Raw genomic sequence first — 25,721 nt, 5'->3', positions numbered from 1 at the left:
TGGAGTTTGATTGGTTAATATTCAAATACAGTTAAACTACGAATAAACTCTTCTTAAGAAATGTTGATGACACCAGAAGTGGCCAGTGTCTGCTGACGTAACCTCTGCTCAAGTGTTTTTAGGACGCGTCGGATACTACTGACTTAATTTGCATTTTCAGTACTACTAAAAGTCTTTGGCGGCTTTATACCTCCTTCAGGTCTTGGGGCAGTGTACAAACCCCTTTACGTAGAAAACAATATATCTACCCACATTCATTTGTAATTCACTGAACCTAAACTAACAAATTCGCTTAGTTATTTATTGTTCAAATGTATGGATACGGAGCCTATAATATTTGTTATGAGTTTATGAATTGCGATGTACTTGACAGAAATGTTGTACTGGATGGTCTGTGAATTTTGTCCGTATTTGTTTTTAATAATAATTCTTATTCCATGAAATATTATTTTTGTATAATAAATACAAAATATACTTCTTTTTTTATTAATCTAACAATATTTTACTACGTTTTCCGTTGCTTCCATTATATCTACATTGCTTAATAGTTACGTCGAACATCTACGACCTCTACAGAAAAGTCGTATTGTTTTACATAATAATAATAATTTATTATTGTTTATTGTCGGATCATATAATGATGTTAGATGTTCTCAGATCATCTGGCTTAATAGCATCTAAGTCAGATGTCATTATATCATACTGTAATATATTACAAAATGCCAGATAAAGAAATTATTCGTTCTTTCTTAAGCTTAAAAATAATTAAATGATACCCTCTTTCTCAAATATTTCTTAAATTTTATATCTATCACCAAATATGCGAATGTACCTATTAACCTACAGAATAATCAAGAAAATTCTACCATTGAGTGATTTATGCTCTCATATCTAAAAAGCCGTTAACAACAAATAGTTTAACAGTTATCGCCAAAAAGGGGATTTTAGAAAAACTGATGTTTAAACATTTTGCTACATAGGACAAAACTACAAACTGACTAAAAACCTAGGTCGTATGTAGCATTCTTCTTTAGAAACATTCGTCATGACCAACCCATCGCTGGTTCACTTCAGAGCACGGGTCTCCTCTCAGAGTGATAAGTGTTGTGGCCATAGTCTACCACGTTCCTCCCGATGTTTTCCTTCACCGTTAAAACAAGTGATATATTTGCCCGGGATCGAACCCCCGACCTCCGATTATAGGAGGTGGACGTCCTAACCACTAGGCTATCACAGCAAACATTAGAAACTAGTTTAAGAATATTGGCTCTTTTTTTGGCCATAGCTCAAAAACTATTATTTTCAGTTAATAATGCTTTTTAGATATAGGACGGCAGAATTTTCAGGATTGCAACCCTCAAAACTGGGGAATACGACAGATATTGAAAGAAATAGTTCAAAAATACCTTGTAATTGTAGACAAAAATGTCGCTGTGGCCAGGTCCCATAGGATTGTCGTTCCTGTCACCAATGACCACGTGAAGGATGGAGACTCCAGTCAACCGAGGAGTGCCTGAGTCGGTGATGGCCACGGGAATCTTGTATTCCTTGCGTTGCTCCCGATCGAATGAGACGAGAGTGGATAAAATGTTGCCTGTAAAAGAAATGCGAATTTATTATGATTGCTTCTTAAAAAGGAAGAAGCTTGCTCATCATCTTTTCAGGTAATTGTCGGGCAATTTGTAACGTTTTTTTTTATTGAGAGATAAGCTTGCATATTGATGAAATCATGCTTAATAATATTAGCTCGAAGGTGTAAAAGTAATAATTAAAAATACGACTCGACTGCCAAAAAACGAACTAAAAAGTACAAAACGAAAATGGCACCATACAGCCACCAAAAAAGTACCTAATGCGTTTTATCAAACAATAATGCTGAATAGATGAATCTTGAAAACATTACACTCCTTTTTTGGCAGTCGTTTAAAAATATAAGTACGTATTAATTGATTGAGAAGATGAACAATTTGAAGAACACACTGAAGCTTTAAATACTCGTAACAAATTTAAACCCCGTTTAACTAAGTAAAGATATTCAAGGACTTAACACAATTTGGCGTAGCGAATATCTCCGTGGAAATTTCATTTCCAAGTAACGAACACACAAGTTGTAAATACCGACTGTAATAGCTGTCTTAATGCTTACAAGACCGAAATGAACACACACGAATTAAAAGTTCCCTGAGACTCAAAACACTTGAAGAAAGTAAGAAGACCTACTTAAACGAAAAAGTTTGTACCAGTTTGGTAGTAAATAATTTCCGTAGACACGAGTTACAATTATCAGCACGCGAACTTGAATGGGGAAACGGCTAAAATTGAATTGGCACTTCAAAACAAAGTTACGAGTTCGGCTTGGAGCGCCATTTATTGCATTTTAACTACATTAATTGATCGAAAACTCGATTTCGGAGCCTCCTTAAAATTCCGCGTTGTTAAGATTGCGGGTACATTGAGAGGTGCTCGAAGAAGCTTGTAATTCGGTTATTTAAATTGCATCAAACGATCTTTTGAAGGGAAATCCTTTACAATCAAAACATCCTCGATGCTGAAATGATTTTTCGTAATCACGTAAAACGGATTTTGCGTTGATGCAATTTATTCGGGCAATTTAGCAAAATCAACAAAACTTTAACCACACAAAATACGATTTGATTTATCAAAAGACTTGGCATTGATTGAGATTTGAGAACCCTTTCTTCTCTGATTTGGAATCTTATGTCTTTTGTTTATAAAAAGATTATCAGATTATTTATTTAACAACCATATCAGAATAAAAAAGTAAACCTCTCTCCTCTTTCCTTTTCCTTCTTTTTGATATCCGGAATCTTTGTTTATGAAAAGAATGCGAAGGTTGAAGGGTAAATAACTGTCTTAAAATTTCCTCTTAGACATGCCGATTCCACCGCGATGTTTTCCATCTCCGGAGAGCTCGTAAAAACGTCTTTTCAGTGATTTATGTGTTACGGCTTATTGGTAGGCATAGATTATACATAAACTCTTATTATCGTCTACCATCTTTTTCCAATATAATCTTTTTTCCAAGATAAATCAGGAGTTATATCGATTGAGTAACAAATTATGATCGCTGTGGTAACAACGTGCAAGAATTGGGTCTCTTTATGACATTGGAGAATGAATGTAGCATCCACAGAAATCTGTGTTCGAGAAAGAAAAACTTACATTGTCGCTATTTGTGTGATGGTATTCGTTATATTTTGCCCCTAAGGTTAGGGAGAACCAGGCAGAATTCCGCACAACAACGTTGCAATATTATCATAAAGATAATATTCATAATGTTCTCAAAGGTGTGTGCAGTCTACCAATCCGCACATGGCCAGCGTGGTAGACTATGGTATAAACCTTTCTCACTCTGAGAGGAGACCCCTGCTTTGCAGTGAGCCGGCGATGGGTTGATCATGATGATGATGAATATAAAAATGAAATTATCCTTAATTCCGCAACAATGTGACATACCTACTGAAATGTAGGTATAGTACGCGAAAGGTCGAGATGGCAATCGGGAAAGGAACGCCCCGCATAGCCCCGGCGCTAACCCAGTGCGTGCGAGCGCGGGTGACGTGCGGGTGTGCGGGACGTCCCCTCACCTCATACCCCGATTACTATCTCGACCTGTCGCGGACTATAGCTAGTGTCTCATATCTGCGCGGACAAAATGTCGAAAAAAGTTTTGGCACAAGTTTTTACGCTCGTAGAAATTATCCGCTAGATTGGTTCTTACCCCCTACAGCCTTAAACGAAACGTATTTTATCTACTAAGGTACGTTACTTGAATTGCTTGTTCCCCTCAGAGATTATTTCATGGATCCAGTCAATTAATATACAGTCTACGTTAAAATCCAATTAATATTCCGTAGCCTAAAATCGATTACGGGATAATTATTAATCAAATTTACTCATTGGCTACAGTAAAGGATATCGGCGTTTACAATACCCGTTGTTAAAGCGCGCTTGGGAACCAAAACACCTGACAGTCCGAGCCCTTTGATTTCTAAAAAACCAGTCAAGTGTGCGTCGGACTCGCACACGAAGGGTCCCGTACACAGATTAGAGAAGTAGTACCATCTTACAAGAAATTCTAAACCAGTAGGTAGGTATAATACGAAAATCGCTCGATCAGCTGTACAACACTGCAAGGACTACGGACCAACTAATATGTTTATTACATGGTAGTAATAAACATAATATGATTTAGTCGTGAACACTATTTTTTCTTTGTGATGTAACTACAGATTCTAGGTCAACGGGAAGTACCCTATATGTTTTAGTTCCCTTGAATTAACAGATACGACAAACAAATAGACAGACAGACAACGAAATGATCCTGTAAGTGTTCCTTTTTCCTTCTGAGGTACGGAACCCTAATGAGGTAAAAACTCCCAATTGCATTACCTAGATTTCGAATATCGAGCCGGCCATTTCGCCGAGTACAAAGGTAAAGAGTAAAGACCATTTTAGCAGCGAGGAAGATTCGTTAATTATCGTATCCGATGTTTATAGCACATTTGGGAACTTTAACATCTGATAATCTCAGGTTCTCTTCATTTCCAACGTTTTCAAACAAAACGTAAAAAGTACTAATTGCTTCACCTTGTACAAGAATGTTGAATTTGGTACGGTCATCGAATCAAAAAGAACCAGCGAAAATGAATATTGCAGACGCTGAGAATAGCACGTTCCAAAGTTACAACTTTAGTGCCCTTTATTGCATTCATCATCATCATCATCAATCGATAGACGTCCACTGCTGGACATAGGTTTCTGGTAGGGACTTCCACACGCCTCGGGCATGCGCCGCCTGAATCCAGCGGCTCCCTGCGACTCGTCTGATGTCTTCCGTCCGCCCGCACCGGACTTGCGCGGGGGCTGTACGGGTGTGCGGGGCGCTCCCACCCCGATTGCCATCTCGACCTGTCGCGTACTACATCATAAATTCAGCTAATTACAACGAACGAGTGACCACAGCTCACTAAAAAATTACATACTGTACGCGGCCGATCCTTAGGAGGAGATATCAAATTTGTAGAACACTGTCTCTGTCGTTGAGACCGATAAAACGTCACATACGTATTAGTGACAGAGAGCCGATGTACATTACTTTCGGCCGCGTACTGTATTTTGCTTGCTTGCAAAGGTCGTTTCATACAATTTTATTCCGACGATGTTTGTGGAAAATGTATTTAGTCCGGATCAGATATCTCGAAAATGTAAAAACCTCTAATTGAATTACCTTGTATGTGGAACTTGGATCGGATATCGAAGCTCACGGACTCGTTGAGTGCGAAGGTAAAGGGCGGGCCGTTTTCAGCGGAGTCGTAGTCTTTAGCGGTGAGGATCACAACCTGGCCCGGGGGCTCATTCTCATACCATATTACTGGCTGCGTCTGTGGATTCAAATAAGGAACATAGATTATCTGTTGTGTAGAGGCAGGCGTTAATTTATATTAAACTAGCTTATGCTCGCAACTTCGTCCGCGTAGACTACAGAAATTTCAAACCCCTATTTCACCCCCTTAGGGGTTGAATTTTCAAAAATCCTTTCTTAGCTTATGCCTACGTCATGATAGCTATTTGCATGCCAAATTGCAGCCCGATCCATCCAATAGTTTGAGCTGTGCGTTGATAGATCAGTCAGCCAGTCTGTCACCTTTTCCTTTAATATATTAAGAAGATAATCCATGACATAAAAGGAACTAAATTCTTAATTTGCTATAATCCGCTGAAATGGAAAAATCTGTATGTATATATATTAATATTACAATAAAACTTAAAGCTAGCCTTATCTAATTACTATACAAATCATGCCCGCGTGGAATGGTGCCAAGAATACTGACTGTATTTCCGCGCTGGACAGCCAAGCTGATCCGTTGCGCAAAAAATGAGCCAGCCCTTCTGTCACCAGATGAGACTATTAATCGCGGAGAAATGCCTCGTAAAAAACTTTTAGCCTCCATGGCCCCATGGGCTCCACGGCAAACGGAACAAAAATGTAACTCTCGATAAGAGAGGCTTACTTGCGCCGCTTGCCGTTTTCAGCTGTTTCTGCATTTAACTTATTTATTTAGAAACTAGATGATGCCCGCGACTTCGTCCGCGTTGATTTAGGTTTTTAAAAATCCCATGGGAACTCTTTGATTTTCCGGGATAAAAGTAGTCTATGTCCTTCCCCGGGATGCAAGCTATCTCTGTACCGAATTTCGTCAAAATCGGTTGAACGGTTGGGCCGTGAAAAGCTGACAGACAGACAGACAGAAAGACAGACAGACAGACGGAGAGACAGACAGACACACTTTCGCATTTATAATATTAGTATGGATTATTTTTCTCGCTTGTTATTTTCATTCAATGTTTATCCATCAAGTTGTTCTTGCCTTTACTTAACGATTAGTCGGACCGTACTTAATATTTTTTATTTATGCTAACAAAACAAAATATTTTTTGTTAAGAGCGATGGATGAAAAAAAAAATGAAAAAAAAATTATACATTTATTATAGATACAGTATTAAATTAAATTACTTATTAACTTAGATGTTTATCTACGAAAATGCGTGGATAAATAGCTCAGCTTATATTTTTATGATGTTATTTAGTCTTGATACAATTTATAATAACTACAGTAAAATTCATTTATTCAATTAGGATTTTAATTAACTAAAATAATATTTTTCATTGATGTTAAGTGATGATAATGACTATTTTCGTTAAATGAAACCTAAGCCAGGTTTCCAAGCGCACCTGATCTGAAAAGATCTCTAAAAACTCAGTTATAAGCTAGCTCTGTGTAGCATATCATAACAGTAACCGGCTGGCGCGGCGCGGCGGGGTGATTACGTATCTCGCGACAGGCTTGCGACAGGCGTAAATCTCGCGAGCATTGCTGTCAAACGTCACAAGTAACAGCGGCCAGAGAGAGACAGCAATAGCCACAAAGCAAAATAAGAAGAAGAAGAGAGACAGCAAATGAACTGTCGCATTGCTACTGCTGCCGCGATACTGTCGCTACTGCAACGTTTTGCGTAATCACCCCGTTGAGTTCAATTGAAATCATTTAGAAATTATTCCACTATGTTTTCCATATAAAAAATATATAGAAAAGAAAAGGACATTAAGATGAATCTGAATCCGGGTACAGAGTACCATACGGATATAAAATGGAAATAGCCAGCCTATCTATAGTCCGCGCCATGTTGAGATGGCAATCGGAGTATGAGACGGGGGGACGCCCCGCACACCTGCACGCAACCCGCGCTCACCCGCATCGGATTAGCGCGGGGGCTGTGCGGATGTACGGGGCGTTCCCTCCCCGATTGGTAGCTCGAACTGTCGCGTACTATACTCATGTGCCCATAGGTAGGCCCATTTGCATGAAAAATTGACTAGTGGGTATATCCCCAGCGATTTTACCTAAAAGGAAACTTATAAATGCGGAACGAATCGACTTAAAGGCACTATCAATATTTTAGATTCGGGGTAAGATTGCATAATATGTTGAAATCCCTATGGGAATTACATTGAATAATAATAAGTACTTAGTTGTTCAAAAAAATACAATGCTAGGCTAGGTCAAGATATGTCCTCCCACCTTTCACCTCCCATCCGCTTTTATAACCGATTTTGGCAAAATGTTATACAGAGATAAATAAAGATTGACCAGAAATATAAAAAACTTGCTCCGGGGGCGGCACTAGTATATTGTCTTGAAAAAATCCAGGGGTTTTCCGTAATATGTATCTATTTAATTTTTCTGGCCAGGTTTTACCTACCTACACTCTGGAAACGGGCATAGACTAATTTTTCACCATGGAATCCAAAACTTTGTTACGGAATCGTTTAAAATTTAAAAAATTAAGAACCTAAAAGAAGAAGAAAGTGATAAATCGATTTTAGACCGGTATATCATACCGGTAGATCATATATAATATGTAGGTACATATTATAATCGAAATATTACTTACAAGTCTTGAATTACAATTAAAATAGCAGAAACTATAGAATTGAACGTTTAATCGTAAGGGGAGTTAATATTAGCGCGCTGCTAATACATATAACCATATAGATGGAATATCTACAGTTGTAGAGGCAAACAAACACCTCTAAGCTCTATGTGAAGACAGGCAGGGACGTAAGAGGATTGATTTATAAGGTGTTGCTGTTCTCTTGTTATTGCAGTAAATAAAACATGGTTTCATATTATTTTGAATTGGTATTTCATATTTATCATCATGATTAACCCATCACCGGCTCACTACACGAGCAGAGCACGGGTCTCCTCTCAGAATAAGATGGGATCTACCACGCTGGCCAAGTGCGGACTGGCAAACTTCACACACCTTTGAGAACATTATGAAGAACTCTCAGGTGTGCAGGTTTCCTCGCGATGTTTCCTTCATCGTTAAAGCAAGTGATATTTAATTACTTAAATCGAACCCGTGACTTCCGAATACGTTCTGAGGACGTCTTAACCACTAGGCTATCACAACTTCATATTACACTGGGATTGAAGACACATTATATTAATTTACCTAAGCTTCATAAAAATCTCAGAGTCACTTAGCGGGCGATGGAGAGCTATGCTTGGAGTTTCTCTACGTGATCAAATCAGAAACGAGGAGATCCGTAGGAGAACAAGAGCAACCGACATAGCCCAACGGGTTGCGAAGCTGAAGTGGCAATGGGCAGGGCACATATTTCGTAAAATCAATCAATCGGTGCAATCGGTTACTAGGTGAACGGACAACATCAGACGAGTCGCAGGGAGCCGCTGGATTCAGGTGGCGCAAGACCGTGGCGTGTGGAAGTCCCTACAAGAGACCTATGTCCTGCAGTGGACGCCTATCGGTTGATGATGATGATATTATTTTACGAAACTTTATGGAATAACTTTTCTTTAGAATAAATAACATGGCTATGAAAATTTATGGACGACAGATAGATGGGATGAAATTGTTAAGGGTTTATTGTTTTAATAAGCAACACTAAAATCATTACTACCAACGAACTTAAACCACCTTGTTAAAACCTAATACAAATTGTGAGATAGATTTTGCGTAAAAGCTATCTTTTGCACAAATTACGAAATAACTTATTGACTCATTGTTCTAAGTAGTTGACATGGAAAACTTGATTGAAGAGTTAAGACAAAAGGAACTTAAACTGATTCAGCTACGATTCTTAGGCATGATTTAGGACTCATGAACTTAAGATGAACATATTGTACGACAGTAGCTGAAATCTTTAATCTAAGTTCACTAAAAATTTACTACCCAAAACTATAGAGATTAGAGATACGTATATTGAGATATTAGTTTTGGGCCCACAGAAGGTAGGTACCTAATTGTACCCTCGTCAAAGGGATTTTTGATAGACAAGCAATAACGCTGCTCTAATACAGCGTATAAATAACAAAATACATTCAACCCGTGAGATGGTATATGTGACAAATATTAGTAACGATATAATAAGATATTTTTACAATCGAAAAACAACTATAGTGCATTCAATATAAACTGGCGTGTTTCCATGAGACCGTCATTAGCAAAACCACTCACTGCGCAATTTTGCAGTCGGCTAACAGTCCAAATGGAGACCGTCTGTGTATCTAATGAGTGGTTTAGGAGTAACGGAAGTAACAGATAAGCATAGTGTCTGCAAACAAAGGCAAGATTGGGAAAGGAAAATCGAGTAAAAATATTAAAAAAAAACAATTAATTTTGCCTAACTAGCCACCAATAAATTTGACAGAAGGCGCTAAAATTAGACCGAACAGAAAAAGAGAAATATAAACTGAAATTCCGTTGAAATAAAAATAATACCCACTCCAGATCCAAACAAAGGCGTTCTCAGAAACAATCGTTTTTAATCAAGACATTCGAGAGCATTCGAAATGGTATACGAGATACTGGTGTAGAATTGCGGGCGTTTACTTTCTCTTACCTGCCTTTCGTGTTTGGTCTTCAATTTATTGTATGAAAGGCATAGTACATTATATATATCACTGATGAAAAGAAACGAAATGCAACCAACATTGATATATAAAGTGAAGGTTAAACAAGTACAAAGGATCTTTTTCAAATAAAATTTATATTAAAGTTTTTATTAGATTAGGTACCCAAAGTGGTTGAATTTCTTTTGACCTTTCTTATTTCGTTTTCAATTTATTTTACAAGAAAGTCTTAGCTTTTATTTATTTTTGAATATATTTTAGTAATAAGGTTTATTGTTATTTTTCGTTTTAAAATCTGAACCTTCCCGCAAAGTCAATCCTGTGTAATATAAGCTATTTCTATACCATACGTTAAAATCGGATGAGAAGATGGGCCGTGAAAAAGTGACATAGAGAGACATTCGCATTTATATTAGTACTAGCTCGTCCGCGTGGACCAAACCGGTTTTACCCCCTTGGGATTGAATTTTCAAAAATTCTTTCTTAGCGGCTATCAACGTCATCTATCTGCATGTCAAATTTTAGCCCGATCCCTCCAGTAGTTTAAGCTGTGCGTTGATAGATCAGTCAGTCAGTCAGTCAGATGTCAGTATACATATAGATTATATCACTCGTGATATATATCTGATATATCTGATATATATATATATATATATATACAAGATATATATCTGTTTTATAGTACTAACAAAGTGGTTTATAGAGTTATTATTCAATGAATTTCAAAAGAAAATATTCGTACCATTCAAAGAAAACAGACGGTTTTCACAAAAATGTTCCTCCTGATGGCTCAATTTCAATTTATCGATAGCAATTCCTTTAAAATGGTCTATAAAGCGCGCCGAATGGGTTATATAAGAGTTATATATAAGAAAATTGCATGTTCCTAAGATTTAACATAGGTAATTATTTGTAACGTTAAATAAAAATTTAAAGAGTTTAAAGGTGTGGACAGGCACAACGCGGGGTTGCTATCCAACGGCTCCTATAATAATTTGTAATACAAAGAAACTACGGAGCGTGCGTAACAATTACCTTTTTATCTTCCGTCATTTCATTCATTTTCATTTCATTTCATTCATCATACGCTATCGCCAGAGTGAACTAGAGTGAAAAACTCTCGGTTTGGTCCTGAATCGACGATATGTCAAATATTAGTCTATGAGTGACGTGAAATCAAATCTTTTACCCAAAAAACTGAGTTCCCTAGAGATTCTTAGAAACCTTTTTCATATGGACGCAGTCGTGGGCTAAATCTATAGCATTATACACTTTTCAATAATCTATATATAAAAATGAATCGCTAAATGTGTTGCTGATCGCAAATCTCGAGAACAGCTAAACCGATTTCGCTAATTCTTTTTTTATAATATTCCTTGAAGTACGAGGATGGTTCTTATGGAGAGAATTTTTTTTTAAAAATCCTGAAAAAGAATCGACGGTTAGGCGGTACGAAGTTCGCCGGGGCAGCTAGTCAATAATAAATATTTTTTTGAGTGTAATGAAATTGTGGTTATAATCATTACTAGCTTATGCTCGCGACTTCGTCCGCGTGGACTACAAAATTTCAAAACCCTATTTCACCCCCTTAGGAGTTGAATTTTCAAAATTCCTTTCTTAGCGGATGCCTACGTCATAATAGCTATCTGCATGCCAAATTTCAGCCCGATCCGTCCAGTAGTTTGAGCTGTGCGTTGATAGATCAGTCAGTCAGTCAGTCAGTCATTCAGTCAGTCAGTCAGTCAGTCACCTTTTCCTTTTATATATATAGATTTACACCAACTTTAACTCAATCCACGAGAGTTCCAAACGCGCCTTGGTCAAAGAAGATAACTTCACAATAAATACTTCGCTTGCGTACGTTTCGTCGCCGCGCTTTGTGTCTCAAAAGCTTTTCAATATTGGGAAAGGGATGTTTTAGCTTCGTCCGTCTGTTCTCGTAAAAGAGTTTTCCAATTATTTTGTTTTACATCCTTCATCTAACTTAATTGTTTCAAAGCAGTTACATTTTTTAGGTTTTCCCGTTCTGTTTTTGTACAATTGCAATTGACTACTAACTAACTGTAGCGCTTTACGAGTAGGTAAAACGGCAAACTAGTACAAAGCTGTCAATATTATTCGCAAAGTGTATGAAACAACTTTTTTTAAATCACGATTTTTTTAAAAATAGATATAGCGAGCAAACGTGCAGGCGGGTCACCTGATGGTAAGTGATTACCGCCGCCCATGAACATTTGCAGCACCAGAAGAACCGCCGTTGCCGGCCTTTTAGGAATTTGTTGGTCCGCCCCTTGAATAACCCCATGTTGTAATCAAGTGGGAACACCGCCGATGGGAGTTGGTTCCACAGTTTGCACGTGCGTGGAAATTTAAGGTTGATCCCATATAAAAAAATGTTTATAACGATGTGTACAGTTCGAGAACACACATACGTACACATTTTAGAAGTTTCACATGTTTTCGGGAATTATCATTTTTTATAACTTAATTTAACCATTTCCAAAAAAAAATTTCACTAGTCACAAAAAAAACGCCAGTCATAACATTGTTGGGTAAAGGCATAAACTTTATAAAATGGACGCATGACTTTCTTTCGTAGGCTGAAATATAAGTTAACAAAAATACTTACATTGGTCAAAAATGGTGCGTTATCATTGATATCCGTAAGCTCCAATATGACTTCAGTTGTAGACCTCAAGCTGTCTGACCCTAGTCTGCCCCCGTGGTCGGCAGCCATGATCAGAATCTGCCATCTTGTAAAACCGCTCGGCTGATCTCTATCTAAAGGCTTGGTGAGGCGGAGGCAACCGTCGTTGTCGATCTGCAGGAATTCCTTCTGTTCGTGCTTGACAAGCGAGTATACTATGTTCTGAGGCTCGTTTCTGTCGAGATCTGGGTCGTAGGCTTCCACCTGGTGATAAAAATTAACATTAACATGAAAAATACTGACTTGTTTCCTCTAATGTGTGTATGTTTGTCTGTCTGCTAGCTTTTCACGGCCCATCCGTTTAGCCGATTTTGATGAAATTTGCTACAGAGATAACTAAAATTCCGGAGTCTAAGCTTAGGTTTTTTTATCCCGAAAAATCAGCGTCTCATGGGATTTATAGAAAACCCAAATCCCCATCAGATAATACTACGGCGAAGCCGCGGGCATCATCTAGCATCCCATATTTAGGGAACAATACACAAATTCCTCAAATGCCGTCATCGCATGACGCATACAGGCTGTGGATTGGATTATTATTTTTCCCTACCTTAACAATGCACCCTTCATATAACTTCTCCTCCTCAATCGTCTTAGTATAGTTAGCCAAGAAGACAGGTGGGTTGTCGTTCAAGTTTTCAATCTTGATGAGAACTTTGGCATAGTCTTCGTAAAGTCCATCGAAAGCTCTGACGTCTAAGCTATAGCTGGTGATGTTTTCGTAGTCTAACTCGTTGTTGACTCGGATTTCACCCGTGAAGTTTCTGATAACGAACGCGTCGTAGGTATTGCCGGCTACAATGCTGTATGTTACCACGGATGCTAAAACAAAATAATAAAAAAATTAATGTGCCACGCATACAACTTTGTACTAATATTTGTAAAATTGCTTATACAATATGCAACAAAATGTTCTTTTTAAAAATAGTTTTTTATGTATGGAATGATACGTTCCATTGTTGCAAATCAACACACAGCTCAAATACCAGATTTAAAAACTTGATCTTTTGCACGTAGGTTTTCTTCATTATATCGTAGACAACCATTAAAAAATATTCCTTTTCAGAATTTCTGACGGAATCTTTAAATTAAAAAACCCATATACACGTGTATTAAGTCGCTTAAATAAGCTAATGATTATTATAAACATTTGTATCATAATATTTAAAAATTCACCCAATTTCTATAGCTCTTAAAATATAGTCCATTCAAAAATATTTGTTACCTGTATCGGTATCTAAAGCAGTAACTTGTGTAACTAGTTCGTTGATGTTCGCATTCTCAGCAATCGATTCAGCTACATACGTTTCTTGTGTAAAATGAGGTGGATTATCGTTTTTATCAGCGATTTCTATAAGGAACACTTGCTGGCCTGCGTTATGTTTTCCCGGAATGAGAGCCGATTCCGAATTATCCGTTGCGATAATCTTTATGTTATAAAAACTCCTCTCTTCTCTATCAAACATTTTAAGAGTTGTTATGTTTCCTGTTATGCTATCTATAGCGAAAGGATCAGAAGGGTCTCCTAGTTCGTATGTTATTTGGTTGTTAGCTGATGTACCATCAGCATCAAATGCTCTAACTTGCATGACGGGCGTTCCTGGTGGTTCATTTTCTAAAACACTACCGGATCTTATTTCACTAAAGATTGGGATGTTATCATTGACATCTTCAACTTCTATTTGGATTATGGTTTCAGCTGCTAATTTGTAGTTGTTCTGAAAACACGAATGTTTTGTTAATCACTAAATTATCTTTATCTTTCTTCGTTTTATATTACTAACACTTGTAACATACTGTTAACTAAAATCACACGATAGGCACCCAAAACTACGTTGCATCGGGTGTTTATATGGTCATAGCAAACATTACGACTGATTGGACTTCAATTTGGATCACATGTTACATAACCAACTTAACGTTATTTTTATAGCATATTACCTGTATCCTAACAGTTAATGTGTAGTCTGTAATTTTTTCATAGTCCAAATGGTTACCAAGTTTGATATAAGCTGAATCGGCTTCAGGTTCTAAAACGAACGTGTGCCATTTATTTGTTTGCTCAGTCTGTCCCATTACTAGCTCAAATTGTAGTTTCTTCTCTTCTGGTATATTGGATCTAAAAAGAGAAAATTATAATTAAAGTATTTCAACAGTTAAATTAATTCTCAAAACATTGAAAAATTTCTAGAATCCTTTCTCAGCTGTAAACAATCAAGTGGATGCTGATTCAAGTATATTATGCAACAATATAAGAGACTCAATAGGAGTGGACTGAATTCCGAAAGATCGGCGGTTCAAATCTAACCCGCTGCTCAATTGTCGTACCTACTCTTAGCACAAGCTTTACGATTAGTTGGAAGGGAAAAGCTAATATCAGTCATTTAACATGGCTAATATTATTTTTAAAAAATATGTGCACATCAGAAATTAGAACAGTTTAATCAGCCAAATTAATTCAAAAGATTCCATCTATAAGGCCTGGGATTGATCCGTAAGACTCTTTTAAGCATACTTTAATACCTAATCTTGTTCAGACTAAATTAAATTCGAATACTTACATCGCCCTTATGGTAGCTATGGGTGAAGTGAAGTCTGCGTAATTTTCTTTTAATCTTATCGGTTGATCGGGTACTTCTATAAAAGACGGGCTTTTCTTGTTAGACTCGACGACTTGGATGTCTAAAGTAATCGAACTTTGTTGCGGCGGATCACCCTTGTCATTTACTATCGCGCTCAACTTGAATTTGTAGCCTGGGACTTTCTGCATAAATTTACAAAGAAATTAGTACGAAGTTTATAATTCAGGGTGGCAATATCACTTTAAAATTAATACGGTTCCGTAAGTAGTGTAATATCGCCGTAATTTATGTTTAAGAGTTTGCTAGTATAGTTTATCAATTTGAGAACAGTACTTTTAAACTTTTTATTGGCTTGTAGAATAAAAATGTCTTCAGTGAATAATATCTAGGAATATACGGAAAAGATAACGAATACAGGACTACTTCAATCTGATGAATTTTTGCTATTAGATAAAAGTAAATGTGTTATTAATAGAATATATATAAACAGCAACTTACATCAATAGTTTTGTTTAAAAATATGACCCCGTTGTCTGGATCGATGTAAAAGTATGCCTGATCTGGAGAGTTGGAATCGAGGCTGTAGCTCACGATGGAGTTGTTCCCATCGTCTATATCTGTGGCAGATATCCTCATCACCTCACGTCCGCTTGGCAAATCTTGTGGGACTGACTCCGAATATGACTGCGCGAAAAAACAATTTGTAAATATTTAGACTGTATAATATAACATGGTAAATACGACACTGTAAAGATAATAATATGTCCTTAGTTTAAAACGTAGGAGTAGAAGGAAAAATATCTATGTAGTAAAATAAATTCTGTGTTGCATCTCACGTTGTCTATAACAATATTCGGTAAAATTCCTTAATGTTACGAAGTTATGAAAGTTGTGTTAACCACGTTAAATATTTAGCCTTAAGGTTAGCTTAAATATGTTGTTATTTCACTTTGACATGTTCTACGCGAAGCATGCCTAAAGCTTAGAGAAAGTTTTCCAAAATAATTATAATCGTGCTGTGTGAAAAAATGCGCTTAGGGGAAAAAGAGCGGCCTAGCTAAAGAAAACACACCAACTAGAAATGTGCAAAAAAAGTGAATCAAAACACACGATACACACAAACTTATTACCGATAACGCCTTGAGTGGCGGCTTACGATCCTAAATCAGACATGCAGCAACATGCAAGTAGAGAAATACAACTTTTTTCAAATGTATACAAAAAATTGAATTGAATGTTACCATAGCTTAATTAGGTTACAATTAATATAAAATAGGTTAACATGTAAGCAATGGTAACAGTCGATCGTTAGTAATTCAATATTTAAGTGTGTTTAAATATCAAGAAATCTGTGTGCGAAACTCTGTCTCTCATTTTGTGAAATTCTCTGTTCTTAAGGACAAACCTTCCAAACATCTCCACGGAAGACCTTCGAAAAACAGGCAAGTGTTAATAAAGTCTGCGCCACGGTTTGAGGCTAATGAACGAACGTTAAGTTAGTTACGATAAAGATATTAACACAATAAATAGATAAGAAAATTCCGAAAGTGTAAGACCTAGAATTCAGTACAAATGCATAAAAATGTATGAAATACTATTTTATTATAGACGAAAGCATGTTAGACACTTACTAAAACATTTTGTACAGTATACATTAATAGCTATTATACTTTGTTATGGTACTATAGCGCATTTACAATATTATTGATGATTATTATTAATGAAATATGAGTTTGTGCTTCGAGCTGTACCTTTATCGAGCGCATAATGTTCTATTAATTTGTTAACATGATTGATTTGATGGTATCAATATTCTGTAATTCTACTTACAACTTTATCGAAGACCGGCTGGTTGTCATTGATGTCTTCTATGAGTATTTTTATAGTGCAAGCATCATCTAACTGAGGTTGGCCGTTGTCACTGGCTCGAACTGTGATATACGCTTCTTTTTCACGAGATGGTTCATCGTGGTCAAAAATCTGCACAATTTTATTTTCATAAACACATTTTACTTACAATATGATTACCTACCTGCAAGTCCTTAATGGAAGCAAATGCACATGAATTACTGTATAGCTACTTATAACGAATTTATTTGAAGGAAAAATATTATATATCAAATAAATTTTAAAAGTACGTTTAAAATACGAAACTAATTTAAAAAGAATTTAAGAATGGTATAAAAATATAAAAAAGAAATTTAGAATCATACTGACATCGGCTGTAGTTATTCTCCCTGTTTCCGGATCTACGTGAAACCTCTCTTTCTCACCAGGAGTAGAGACAAATTTGTACGTGACTGTACCACCCATATCCGGCGGATCTCGGTCTTCTGCGTGTACCTGTAGATTTCATTGATGATTAATATCATCATCATCATCATCTTATTAGGTAATATCTTATCAGAGCTCCTCTCTCATAAAAAAGAGGGATGCAGACAAGAACTTCTTAATGAGTAATAAAGTGGTAAGGACCACGTTACTTCAGTGTGGGTTACATATGCCCTTGATTTTCTTATTATTAATATATTTTAATATTATTATAGATATATAAAGTAATTCATCATAATTTTGTAAATATCAATCAAAAAATCACTTACATTTTTATACAAAAATCAACTCACAACAAAAACAGTTATAGACAATGCTTATAATAACAGGGGAAATTATTTTTAGAGGCAAATAGTTGAGAATAAATAAAATGTACAAGGGACGTGAATTCATCAAAAATCGATTTAGTTATTGTCATTTTTATAGTAGAATCGAATTTTAAAGACTAAAAACAACAGCTATAAATAACAGAACACTGAAATAGTCTGCACATAATTAAACTATCTGATAAAATTAACAATTTTAATACTCTACTAAAGATAGATCAGAGAAACATTTAACCTTTTCAACTGCATTGCTACCCTAAACAACTCAAATTTCTTATAGAGAGAGAGCCAGCGCGTGCCAGACCGTTCGTCTCGTCGAATTTTTTATATTGTCTTCGGATCCTGCCAAACACCCTTAAACTTCAGGGTCTGGTAGGGGGTTGCAACGACACTAAGTGTCTGGCAATGCATGACGGCTAATACTGTTCCGAAGAAAATATTTAAAAAAATCTATACTTTGACGTAAGATTTTTTACGCCTTTGTTACCTGTTATCTCCCAAAGCCACTATGATCCAAACTAGTCGCTGACAGTTCGTCCCTGTGTTGGCGACAATACGCAGAGAAACTTCAGCTTTTATAAAATAACGAAGGTCTAGCACGCGCTGGCTCTTTTCTGGCTCTTAGGCTGAGATCAATAGAGCGCACTTTGACTTTGCTTAGACTTAAGACATTGTTAAAACGAGACAGCGTTATATCGCTGTCTGTCTCGTTATAATTGAAACTTAAGTCTGAGCAAAGTAAAGTCCGCTCTGTAGATTTCAGCCTTAGTCCATTAAGCTTGTAAAGTGTTCAAAAGTTCGACTCACCGTGAACACATAAGTTCCGATGGGCTGTTCTTCCTTCAATGTCGGCTTGTAATTCAGGCATTCCGTGAACAGTGGCTTGTGGTTGTCCTTCACGGCGAGCTTCAGTGACGTCGCTGGGGTGAACTGAAACCACGTTAGTTGGTGCTACTACATAAATATATAGAGCTAATTCCGCTACTTTGACACAAGCTCGTACAATTCTACCCAACACTAAAATTTTAATTTCGCAATATTACTATTCGAGGAAATTTGTTTTAGGTCTCCACGCGCGTATATGCTCGACATCTTTTCTTAATTCAAGCTAATTTGAAAATTATGTGGAAACAAAGTCAAGCATAGCTATACTATATGAAAATTGCTTGTAGACATATATACATATGTACCTCTATTTATATCCATATTTCCATACTAGTATTATAAATGCGAAAGTGTGACTGTCTGTCTGCTAGCTTTACACGGCCCAACAGTTTAATTGATTTTGATGAAATTTTGTACTGAGTTAGCTTACCTACATCTCGGGGAAGGACATAGGCTACTTTTATCCCAGAAAATAAAAAAGTTTCCACGGGATTTTTAAAAACCTCAATCCACGCGGACGAAGTCGCGGGCTTCATCTAGTACTCTATATTAATCTTGTTCGCCGAGCATGTATCCTCGTGGAGCCCAGCTTATTCCGATTGTTTGTTTTATTAGAATTGGGTAGAACCACAGAATTCAGAATAGGTAGGTATAGAAGTGGTAAGGTAGCGTCAGTGCGCGTTATCGTAAAAACAGACTCATTTGTGTTACAGTTTCATTTTTATTGCTTGGATGTTAAGAATATGTGAAGGTGTTATTGTTTCCCGGTATTAAAGAACATCAGATACCATTTCTACAATTAAATTTCAAATTCTGTGTGTTAAACAAAAGTTACTTTCATACACGTATCTCCTGATAATCATGATCAAAAGTAGCTTTTTATCAAAATATGCAATTATTATTGTATTTACATACAAATAGGTATATTGTTCGTGATCATTATCGTCACCAGAACATTGCAAACTGCTAATTTACATACTTAATCACAAATACCATGCATTACTTACAACCTCTAGTTATTTATTAGATCACGATACACTAATGCTAATACTAACAATTTTAAAAGGGACTTACATAGTTCAGACTTCTGTCATCAAAAATATTACATGTTAAGATATAGAAATTTATTTTAAATCAGTGATTTTATTATATAAATGGGATATGATATTGTGATTATAGAATAGTTTACTTACATACATCCTCGAAAGCTAATTTAATCAAGAGAAATATATAAAGTACAATAGATATAACAGCAGAGATTATATTATGAACATGCACAATACAAGTTCAAAGTTTTAAAAAATAAGCCAAAAATCAATATGAACTCTAAAGGGACAAAGCTTTGAGGGCCAAATCAATAAGTGATAATATGATTAAGATGAATGATTATAAAGATTTTGATGGATTTGATGATGGGGCATACTCACAGATGAATGTAATGGCAGGTACCCATCAAGGTGTCTCGAATGCCTTAACCTCGTGACGTGGTGTGACGTGTGATCCCGAACTGGAAAGAGAAAATAAGTTCAATTAATAAACATTATCTTGAAGACGATTTACTTTATGACCCTTAAGAAGTATTGGTCAGTACAGTAGTCACAAAGTGCGTAAACCCTACTCTACTATTTATGTAGGCTGGGTAGCTAAGTGTATGTGTCACACACAAGCATATGACATTGTCTTCTCTTTTTAAAATACAATAATTGTATGAGCTTTGCCTCTTTGTCTGGGGTTTTATAATAGGTATATTCTATAATTTAAGCCATCACATATTCATCAAGTACATCAAGCGTCAACAAAAGTGCCAGTTTATAAGATAAGCTGATTCCTAATTCCGTGGTTTGAACTGTGATGACGTGGTGATGAACATTTTTACTTATGTTACACATTAGCTACCGTAAGAGTTGCATCATAAAAATATGACAAAGGTAGCGAAATTATAGATAGATACTATAGACACAATCAGAGAGAATTGTAGACACAATTCCAGCGACAATTTACTGAATGACACCAAACCAGTAGGTCGAATTCGTAAAACCGGCATCAATGTAATACAATCTCATTTGCTCTGATTGGCTGAATTTGTGCGATTCTTGTTGCAATGCATTGTAGCCAATAATGAGCGAGCGTCAACCAATCAGAGGTGATCGCGATCGTGACATTGTAGCTTTCATTCTACCGCAATTGAACAGCAGTATGTACCTACACTAGTCAGGACAAGTTTATTTGGCGCGATATTGCTAACATTCCTTACATAAACTAGGACAACTATTAAGCTACTGTTCGATGCTATTCACTCTTTTGATATCTGTGGAGGATGGAACCACGCTCAGTAAATACCAATTAGAGCATTGACAATAACAGGAACCGTGCTTTCTCTTGCTTGGTCGGCATTTTATACTGTCACAATAGGTATCGAATTAAAGAAAGTACTAGTTTAAGTATCATTGTCAACCAATAAGCTTACGGTAAATAATATAGGCCAGTTGTGACTAATAAGTTGACCATAACGTTTATAACCGGATGTTTTAACTATGGGTATACCTAGGTTTGCGCTTGGCTGCAATCACACCAAACTAATGATGCAGCCTAAGATAGAGCGCGCCTGCCTAAAAAGTACCTAGTCAGAGTCACTCTTCTTTTGAAGTTACCAATATTATAGCTAGAGGGGAAAACGAAATCCGGAAGAGCATTCCATATTCTAGCAGTGTGTTTAAGAAACGAGGATTTACAGAAATTAAAGTCTTCATCATACCCTACACTAAATACTGCTGTAACAAAGCTTTATGCCACTACTATTACAGTCTACAACAACATTATAAGAACATGTAAAAACAACAAATTTCCTTCCAATAGTAATAATTAATCAATGAAAAGCTGCGGTTACGGAAATCACAATTACCTAATTAATTAAATATGAAGAACGGTCATTAGGTATGTTGATTAATTAGCGACTGACATGGTGTACAATAAAATATAATTTTCATTTTAATGATAAGTTAATTAAATATGCAAACAGAAACAATCTCGATTTAGTTCAATTAGTGCCTTTACACATGACGACATCTGACATTATCATGCGGAATAGTACTTAATAGACGCGAGTTTTATAATCAATTTAAATCACTGAATTATTTCCATTTTGTTCACCTGGAACATAATCACATTCACACAGATGTGATTTAATTCGGAGGTGATATATTTCCTACCTTTGATCACACTTTGTTCACCCAGTTGCAATCATCTGGGTAAACAAAGTGTAGGTGCAGAATGCAAACTGGATTTATTAACGTATGCAAAAGGAAACGGGACGCAACTGCATCGCGTCTTGTTTGTGCTAAATTGCGTCTGACGCACGTGGAAACGCAGTCGTGTGGAAAGGCTTTAAGTAAAACAAACTTAACTGGGCCAGCATTTAAGATAACAAGTGCGATAAGCAAAAGTACATTATATCAAGTAATCTAGACACAGCAAATGAAAGAGAACTGCTGGAAGGTAGTTACTGCATATCTTAAGAGACGTGGCTCCGGTGCACTTTAGCGATGAACGAGATAAAGCTAATTTACCAAGGCGTTATAATTGTTGAAACGACCTTAATACTAATGAAGTTAGAACTTAAGCACAGTTACTTAATGACGCAGTTTGGTTAATGGCACAAATTATATAACTGGAGCAGACTGTAGATTATAATGGCTACGAACGGTAGAGTCAAAGTACCAATTAACAGATCAAAGAAAATGAGGATTGTTGCATAAGCTGATGACTAGGATCGTCTGATTCCTATTACCAATACAAACAAGATAAGTACTTTAGATGTATTTTTAAATAGGTAGAAATAAATGTAAATGGAAATATTTTTTAATCATACAAGTTAGCCCTGGACTGCAATCTCACCTGGTGATAAGTGATGATGCAGTCTAAGATGGTAGCGGGCTAACCTGGAAGAAGTATGGCAGTTTTTATTTAACCCACACAGCTTTTAGTTTCTACACGATATCGTACCGTAACGCTAAATCGCTTGTTGGCACGGCTTTTCCGTTAGGGTGGTAACTAGCCACGGCCGATACTTCCACCAGACCAGACCAGCTTGACGACAATCATGCCTTATGGAATGATGAGGTCTATGTAGGTTGGAGCGCGCTTGCTTAGAAGATGCCTATTCACTCTTACCTTGAAGGTAGTTTTTAAAAATAGAAGTTGCCTTGACGCTAGTTAAGTACAGACTACAATATAATGAATCCTAAATTGCTTATAAGTGCTTTCGGTTAGAACTGAATTGACGAAAAAAGAGCGCATCCAAAAACTAGAAATCAGTTCACTTTACTTGCGACGAGCGACTAGTCGAAGAAATGATGATGAAACTATTTGAAGTTCATCCTCTGAGTTTTTAGAAACTTACGAACCTTTTCTTCTCATGTATTCCTCATTTCTGAGGGTCATTCATCCTTATCATGCTTAACAGTCCTTATCATCCATACTAATATCAAAAATACGAAAGGGTGTCCGTCTGTCTGCTAGTTTTTCACGGCCCATCAGTTTAACAGATTTTGACATTTGGTCCGAGGCTTGCATCCCTGGGACAGACATACTAGGTTACTTTAAAATTCCATCCATTTAACAAATTTTAGCGAAATTTATGAGAGACAGAGGAGACGAGCATAGACTAATTCTTATCCCGGAAAATAAAGAGCCCACGGGATTTTTAAAAACCTAAATCCTCGCGAGTGAAGCCGCGGGCATCATCAAGTTTATCATACAAATGTAGGGGTTTTCTTGGGATAATAAAACGGTGGACTCACAAATCCTTCCGCAACTCAATACAAACATCGTCTTTTCGTCGAAAATTCGTATGTTGTTTATTTTAATTTGAAATTCCCAGAGATAACATTCAGATTATAATCATCGCTTAAATTGCAAATGGCGGACGAGCCCTCAAAGGGAAAAAGGCTTTGATCGTATTTCCTTTCCTAACCTAAGGTCAAAATAATCAAATACACTCGAATACGTCGGTACATTATGTTATAATATCACTGATGGTAGGTATATTGCATAAATTTTAAGTTATCACGCGCCATTATAACTTTTCTTGTCCTTATAATAAAGGTGAATCGCAATTTGGACACGACAGTTGACACATAGAGCCAATATGGCGCGCGAGTTCTCATTTTGTACGGACTATATAAGATATAGTCCCATTTATACAAAGCATTGACATACAAAAGTATTCTTTACGATACCTAACCGTTAATCCCATTAGTAAGGTATTAAAGGTTATGAATAAGCAGCAGCTGCTTACTTACGAAAATTAACCATATTTTCCGAATGTACGCTTATAATATTTACCTACCTAATAATATACCTACTCACTAAAGCGTTAAAGCGTGAAAACTGCTGGATAAGGTGAACGAGTCAAAGCCAAAATATTTTGAAACTAGATGATGCCTGGTGACTTCATCCGCGTGGAATTAGCTTTTTAAAAATCCCGTGGGAACTCTATGATTTTACGGGATCAAAAGTAGCCTATGTCCTTCCCCGGGATGCAAGCTATCTTTATACCGAATTTCATCGAAATCGGTAAAACGGATGGACCGTGAAAAGCTAGCAGACAGACAGACAGACACACTTTCGCAATTATAATATTAGTATGGATAGGTATTATTGTAGACTTGATTGTCAATTGAGAACTTAAAACTAAAGTTCAGAAAACAACATATTTTAATTGATTCTGTGAAATATATTATACTGTGAAAATAACGACCCGGCCGAGTTAGTTGTGGGATCTTCTCAGAGACCGGGCGCGTTTGGAATCCTCGTAGCTTTGATTTTAAAACATAATAATTTATCACCATAACCTACATCAATTAATTATTATCTTACAAATTCAACAATTGACAATTAAGAAGTGTACAATGGTACCCATTATTATAAATGCGAAAGTGTTTGTTTGTTGGTTTATTGGTTAATCCTTCAATCACGTCGCAACGGATCAACGTGATTTTTGCATGGGTATAGTTAAAGACCTGGAGAGTGAGATAGACTAGACGTACCTACTTTTTATCTTTATCCCGGAAAATCAAAGAGGTTTTTTAAAAACTTAAATCTACGCGGACGAAGTCGCGGGAATCAGCTAGATTTGAATAAACGGCTTTGACTTTGTACAATAGAAATAATAACATTATCTTTAAAACTATCAATTTAGTTTAAAGATTGTGTGCGACAGAATTAGCACGATTATCTCGCAATATACCTAGTTTGTATAACATTTACCGATTGACCTTAGTTCCACGAGCTACAAAATGTTATCGAAAGTTCAACGAAAGCTCCGGAGAACAATTCGTTACGCTGTTATGAGAGTAAATAATAAAGCTGTAATAGAGAGCTAACAGAGCCCGCTGGAAAAACATAATAACTCACTGGGCCTTCAGGAAATCTCGCGTTACATTATATAAGATACCTTGTAATCTAAATACATAAAAGGAAAAGGTGACTGTCGGACTGACTGGTTGATCTATCAACGCGAAGCTCAAACTACTGGACGGATCGGGCTGAAATTTGGCATGCAGATAGCTATTATGACGTAGCCATCTACTAAGAAAGGATTTTTAAAAATTCAACCCCTAGTACGTAAATATCGGCTCTGATATCACATGAAAGTGTTATGTATATACAAGAATTCTCTGGACACAACAAAAAGCAAAATACGTCATATTTACATTCGCAATAAGAAGTATATTTCCTTCCACCTGTAATGGCGGACAGGTTTGCGTGTCTGTGACACCGGAACCTAGCTTTTTTCTCAGCAATCCTTTGTTAGGCTTCCTTTTGCTATGGGGGGTCATGGCACCAGAGGGGGCGAGGGGGTTATAGAAGGCCCATTGTTACGGGCACATCAAGCGACACACGTAAGAGTTGACATAGCACTCCC

General features: G+C 36.6%; 1 protein-coding gene across 5 annotated transcripts in view; it reads right to left on the bottom strand.

Annotated features, from left to right (window-relative positions):
• shg (E-cadherin shotgun) overlaps nucleotides 1-25,721 on the bottom strand; it is a 307,163-nt gene that overhangs the window by 41,728 nt on the left and 239,714 nt on the right. For 2 of the 5 annotated variants that reach the window (XM_069505790.1, XM_069505792.1), the window contains exons 2-15: nucleotides 20,224-20,303; nucleotides 18,719-18,841; nucleotides 17,472-17,597; nucleotides 17,085-17,234; nucleotides 16,660-16,683; nucleotides 16,385-16,414; nucleotides 15,753-15,938; nucleotides 15,234-15,436; nucleotides 14,614-14,791; nucleotides 13,898-14,390; nucleotides 13,223-13,494; nucleotides 12,595-12,876; nucleotides 5,252-5,405; nucleotides 1,407-1,594 (exon numbers count right to left, since the gene is read on the bottom strand). In XM_069505790.1, coding sequence (XP_069361891.1) covers nucleotides 1,407-1,594; nucleotides 5,252-5,405; nucleotides 12,595-12,876; nucleotides 13,223-13,494; nucleotides 13,898-14,390; nucleotides 14,614-14,791; nucleotides 15,234-15,436; nucleotides 15,753-15,938; nucleotides 16,385-16,414; nucleotides 16,660-16,683; nucleotides 17,085-17,234; nucleotides 17,472-17,597; nucleotides 18,719-18,841; nucleotides 20,224-20,303 — 2,489 coding nt within the window. The remainder of the gene's footprint in view (nucleotides 1-1,406; nucleotides 1,595-5,251; nucleotides 5,406-12,594; nucleotides 12,877-13,222; nucleotides 13,495-13,897; nucleotides 14,391-14,613; nucleotides 14,792-15,233; nucleotides 15,437-15,752; nucleotides 15,939-16,384; nucleotides 16,415-16,659; nucleotides 16,684-17,084; nucleotides 17,235-17,471; nucleotides 17,598-18,718; nucleotides 18,842-20,223; nucleotides 20,304-25,721) is intronic. The other 3 variants (XM_069505793.1, XM_034980225.2, XM_069505791.1) reach the window with 2 other exon arrangements.

This window comes from Maniola hyperantus, chromosome 21 (assembly GCF_902806685.2).
Source record: "Maniola hyperantus chromosome 21, iAphHyp1.2, whole genome shotgun sequence".
Taxonomy (NCBI): Eukaryota; Metazoa; Arthropoda; class Insecta; order Lepidoptera; family Nymphalidae; genus Maniola; species Maniola hyperantus.
The sequence above is the reverse complement of the archived record's forward strand: the minus strand, read 5'-3'. Positions and strand labels throughout refer to the sequence as shown.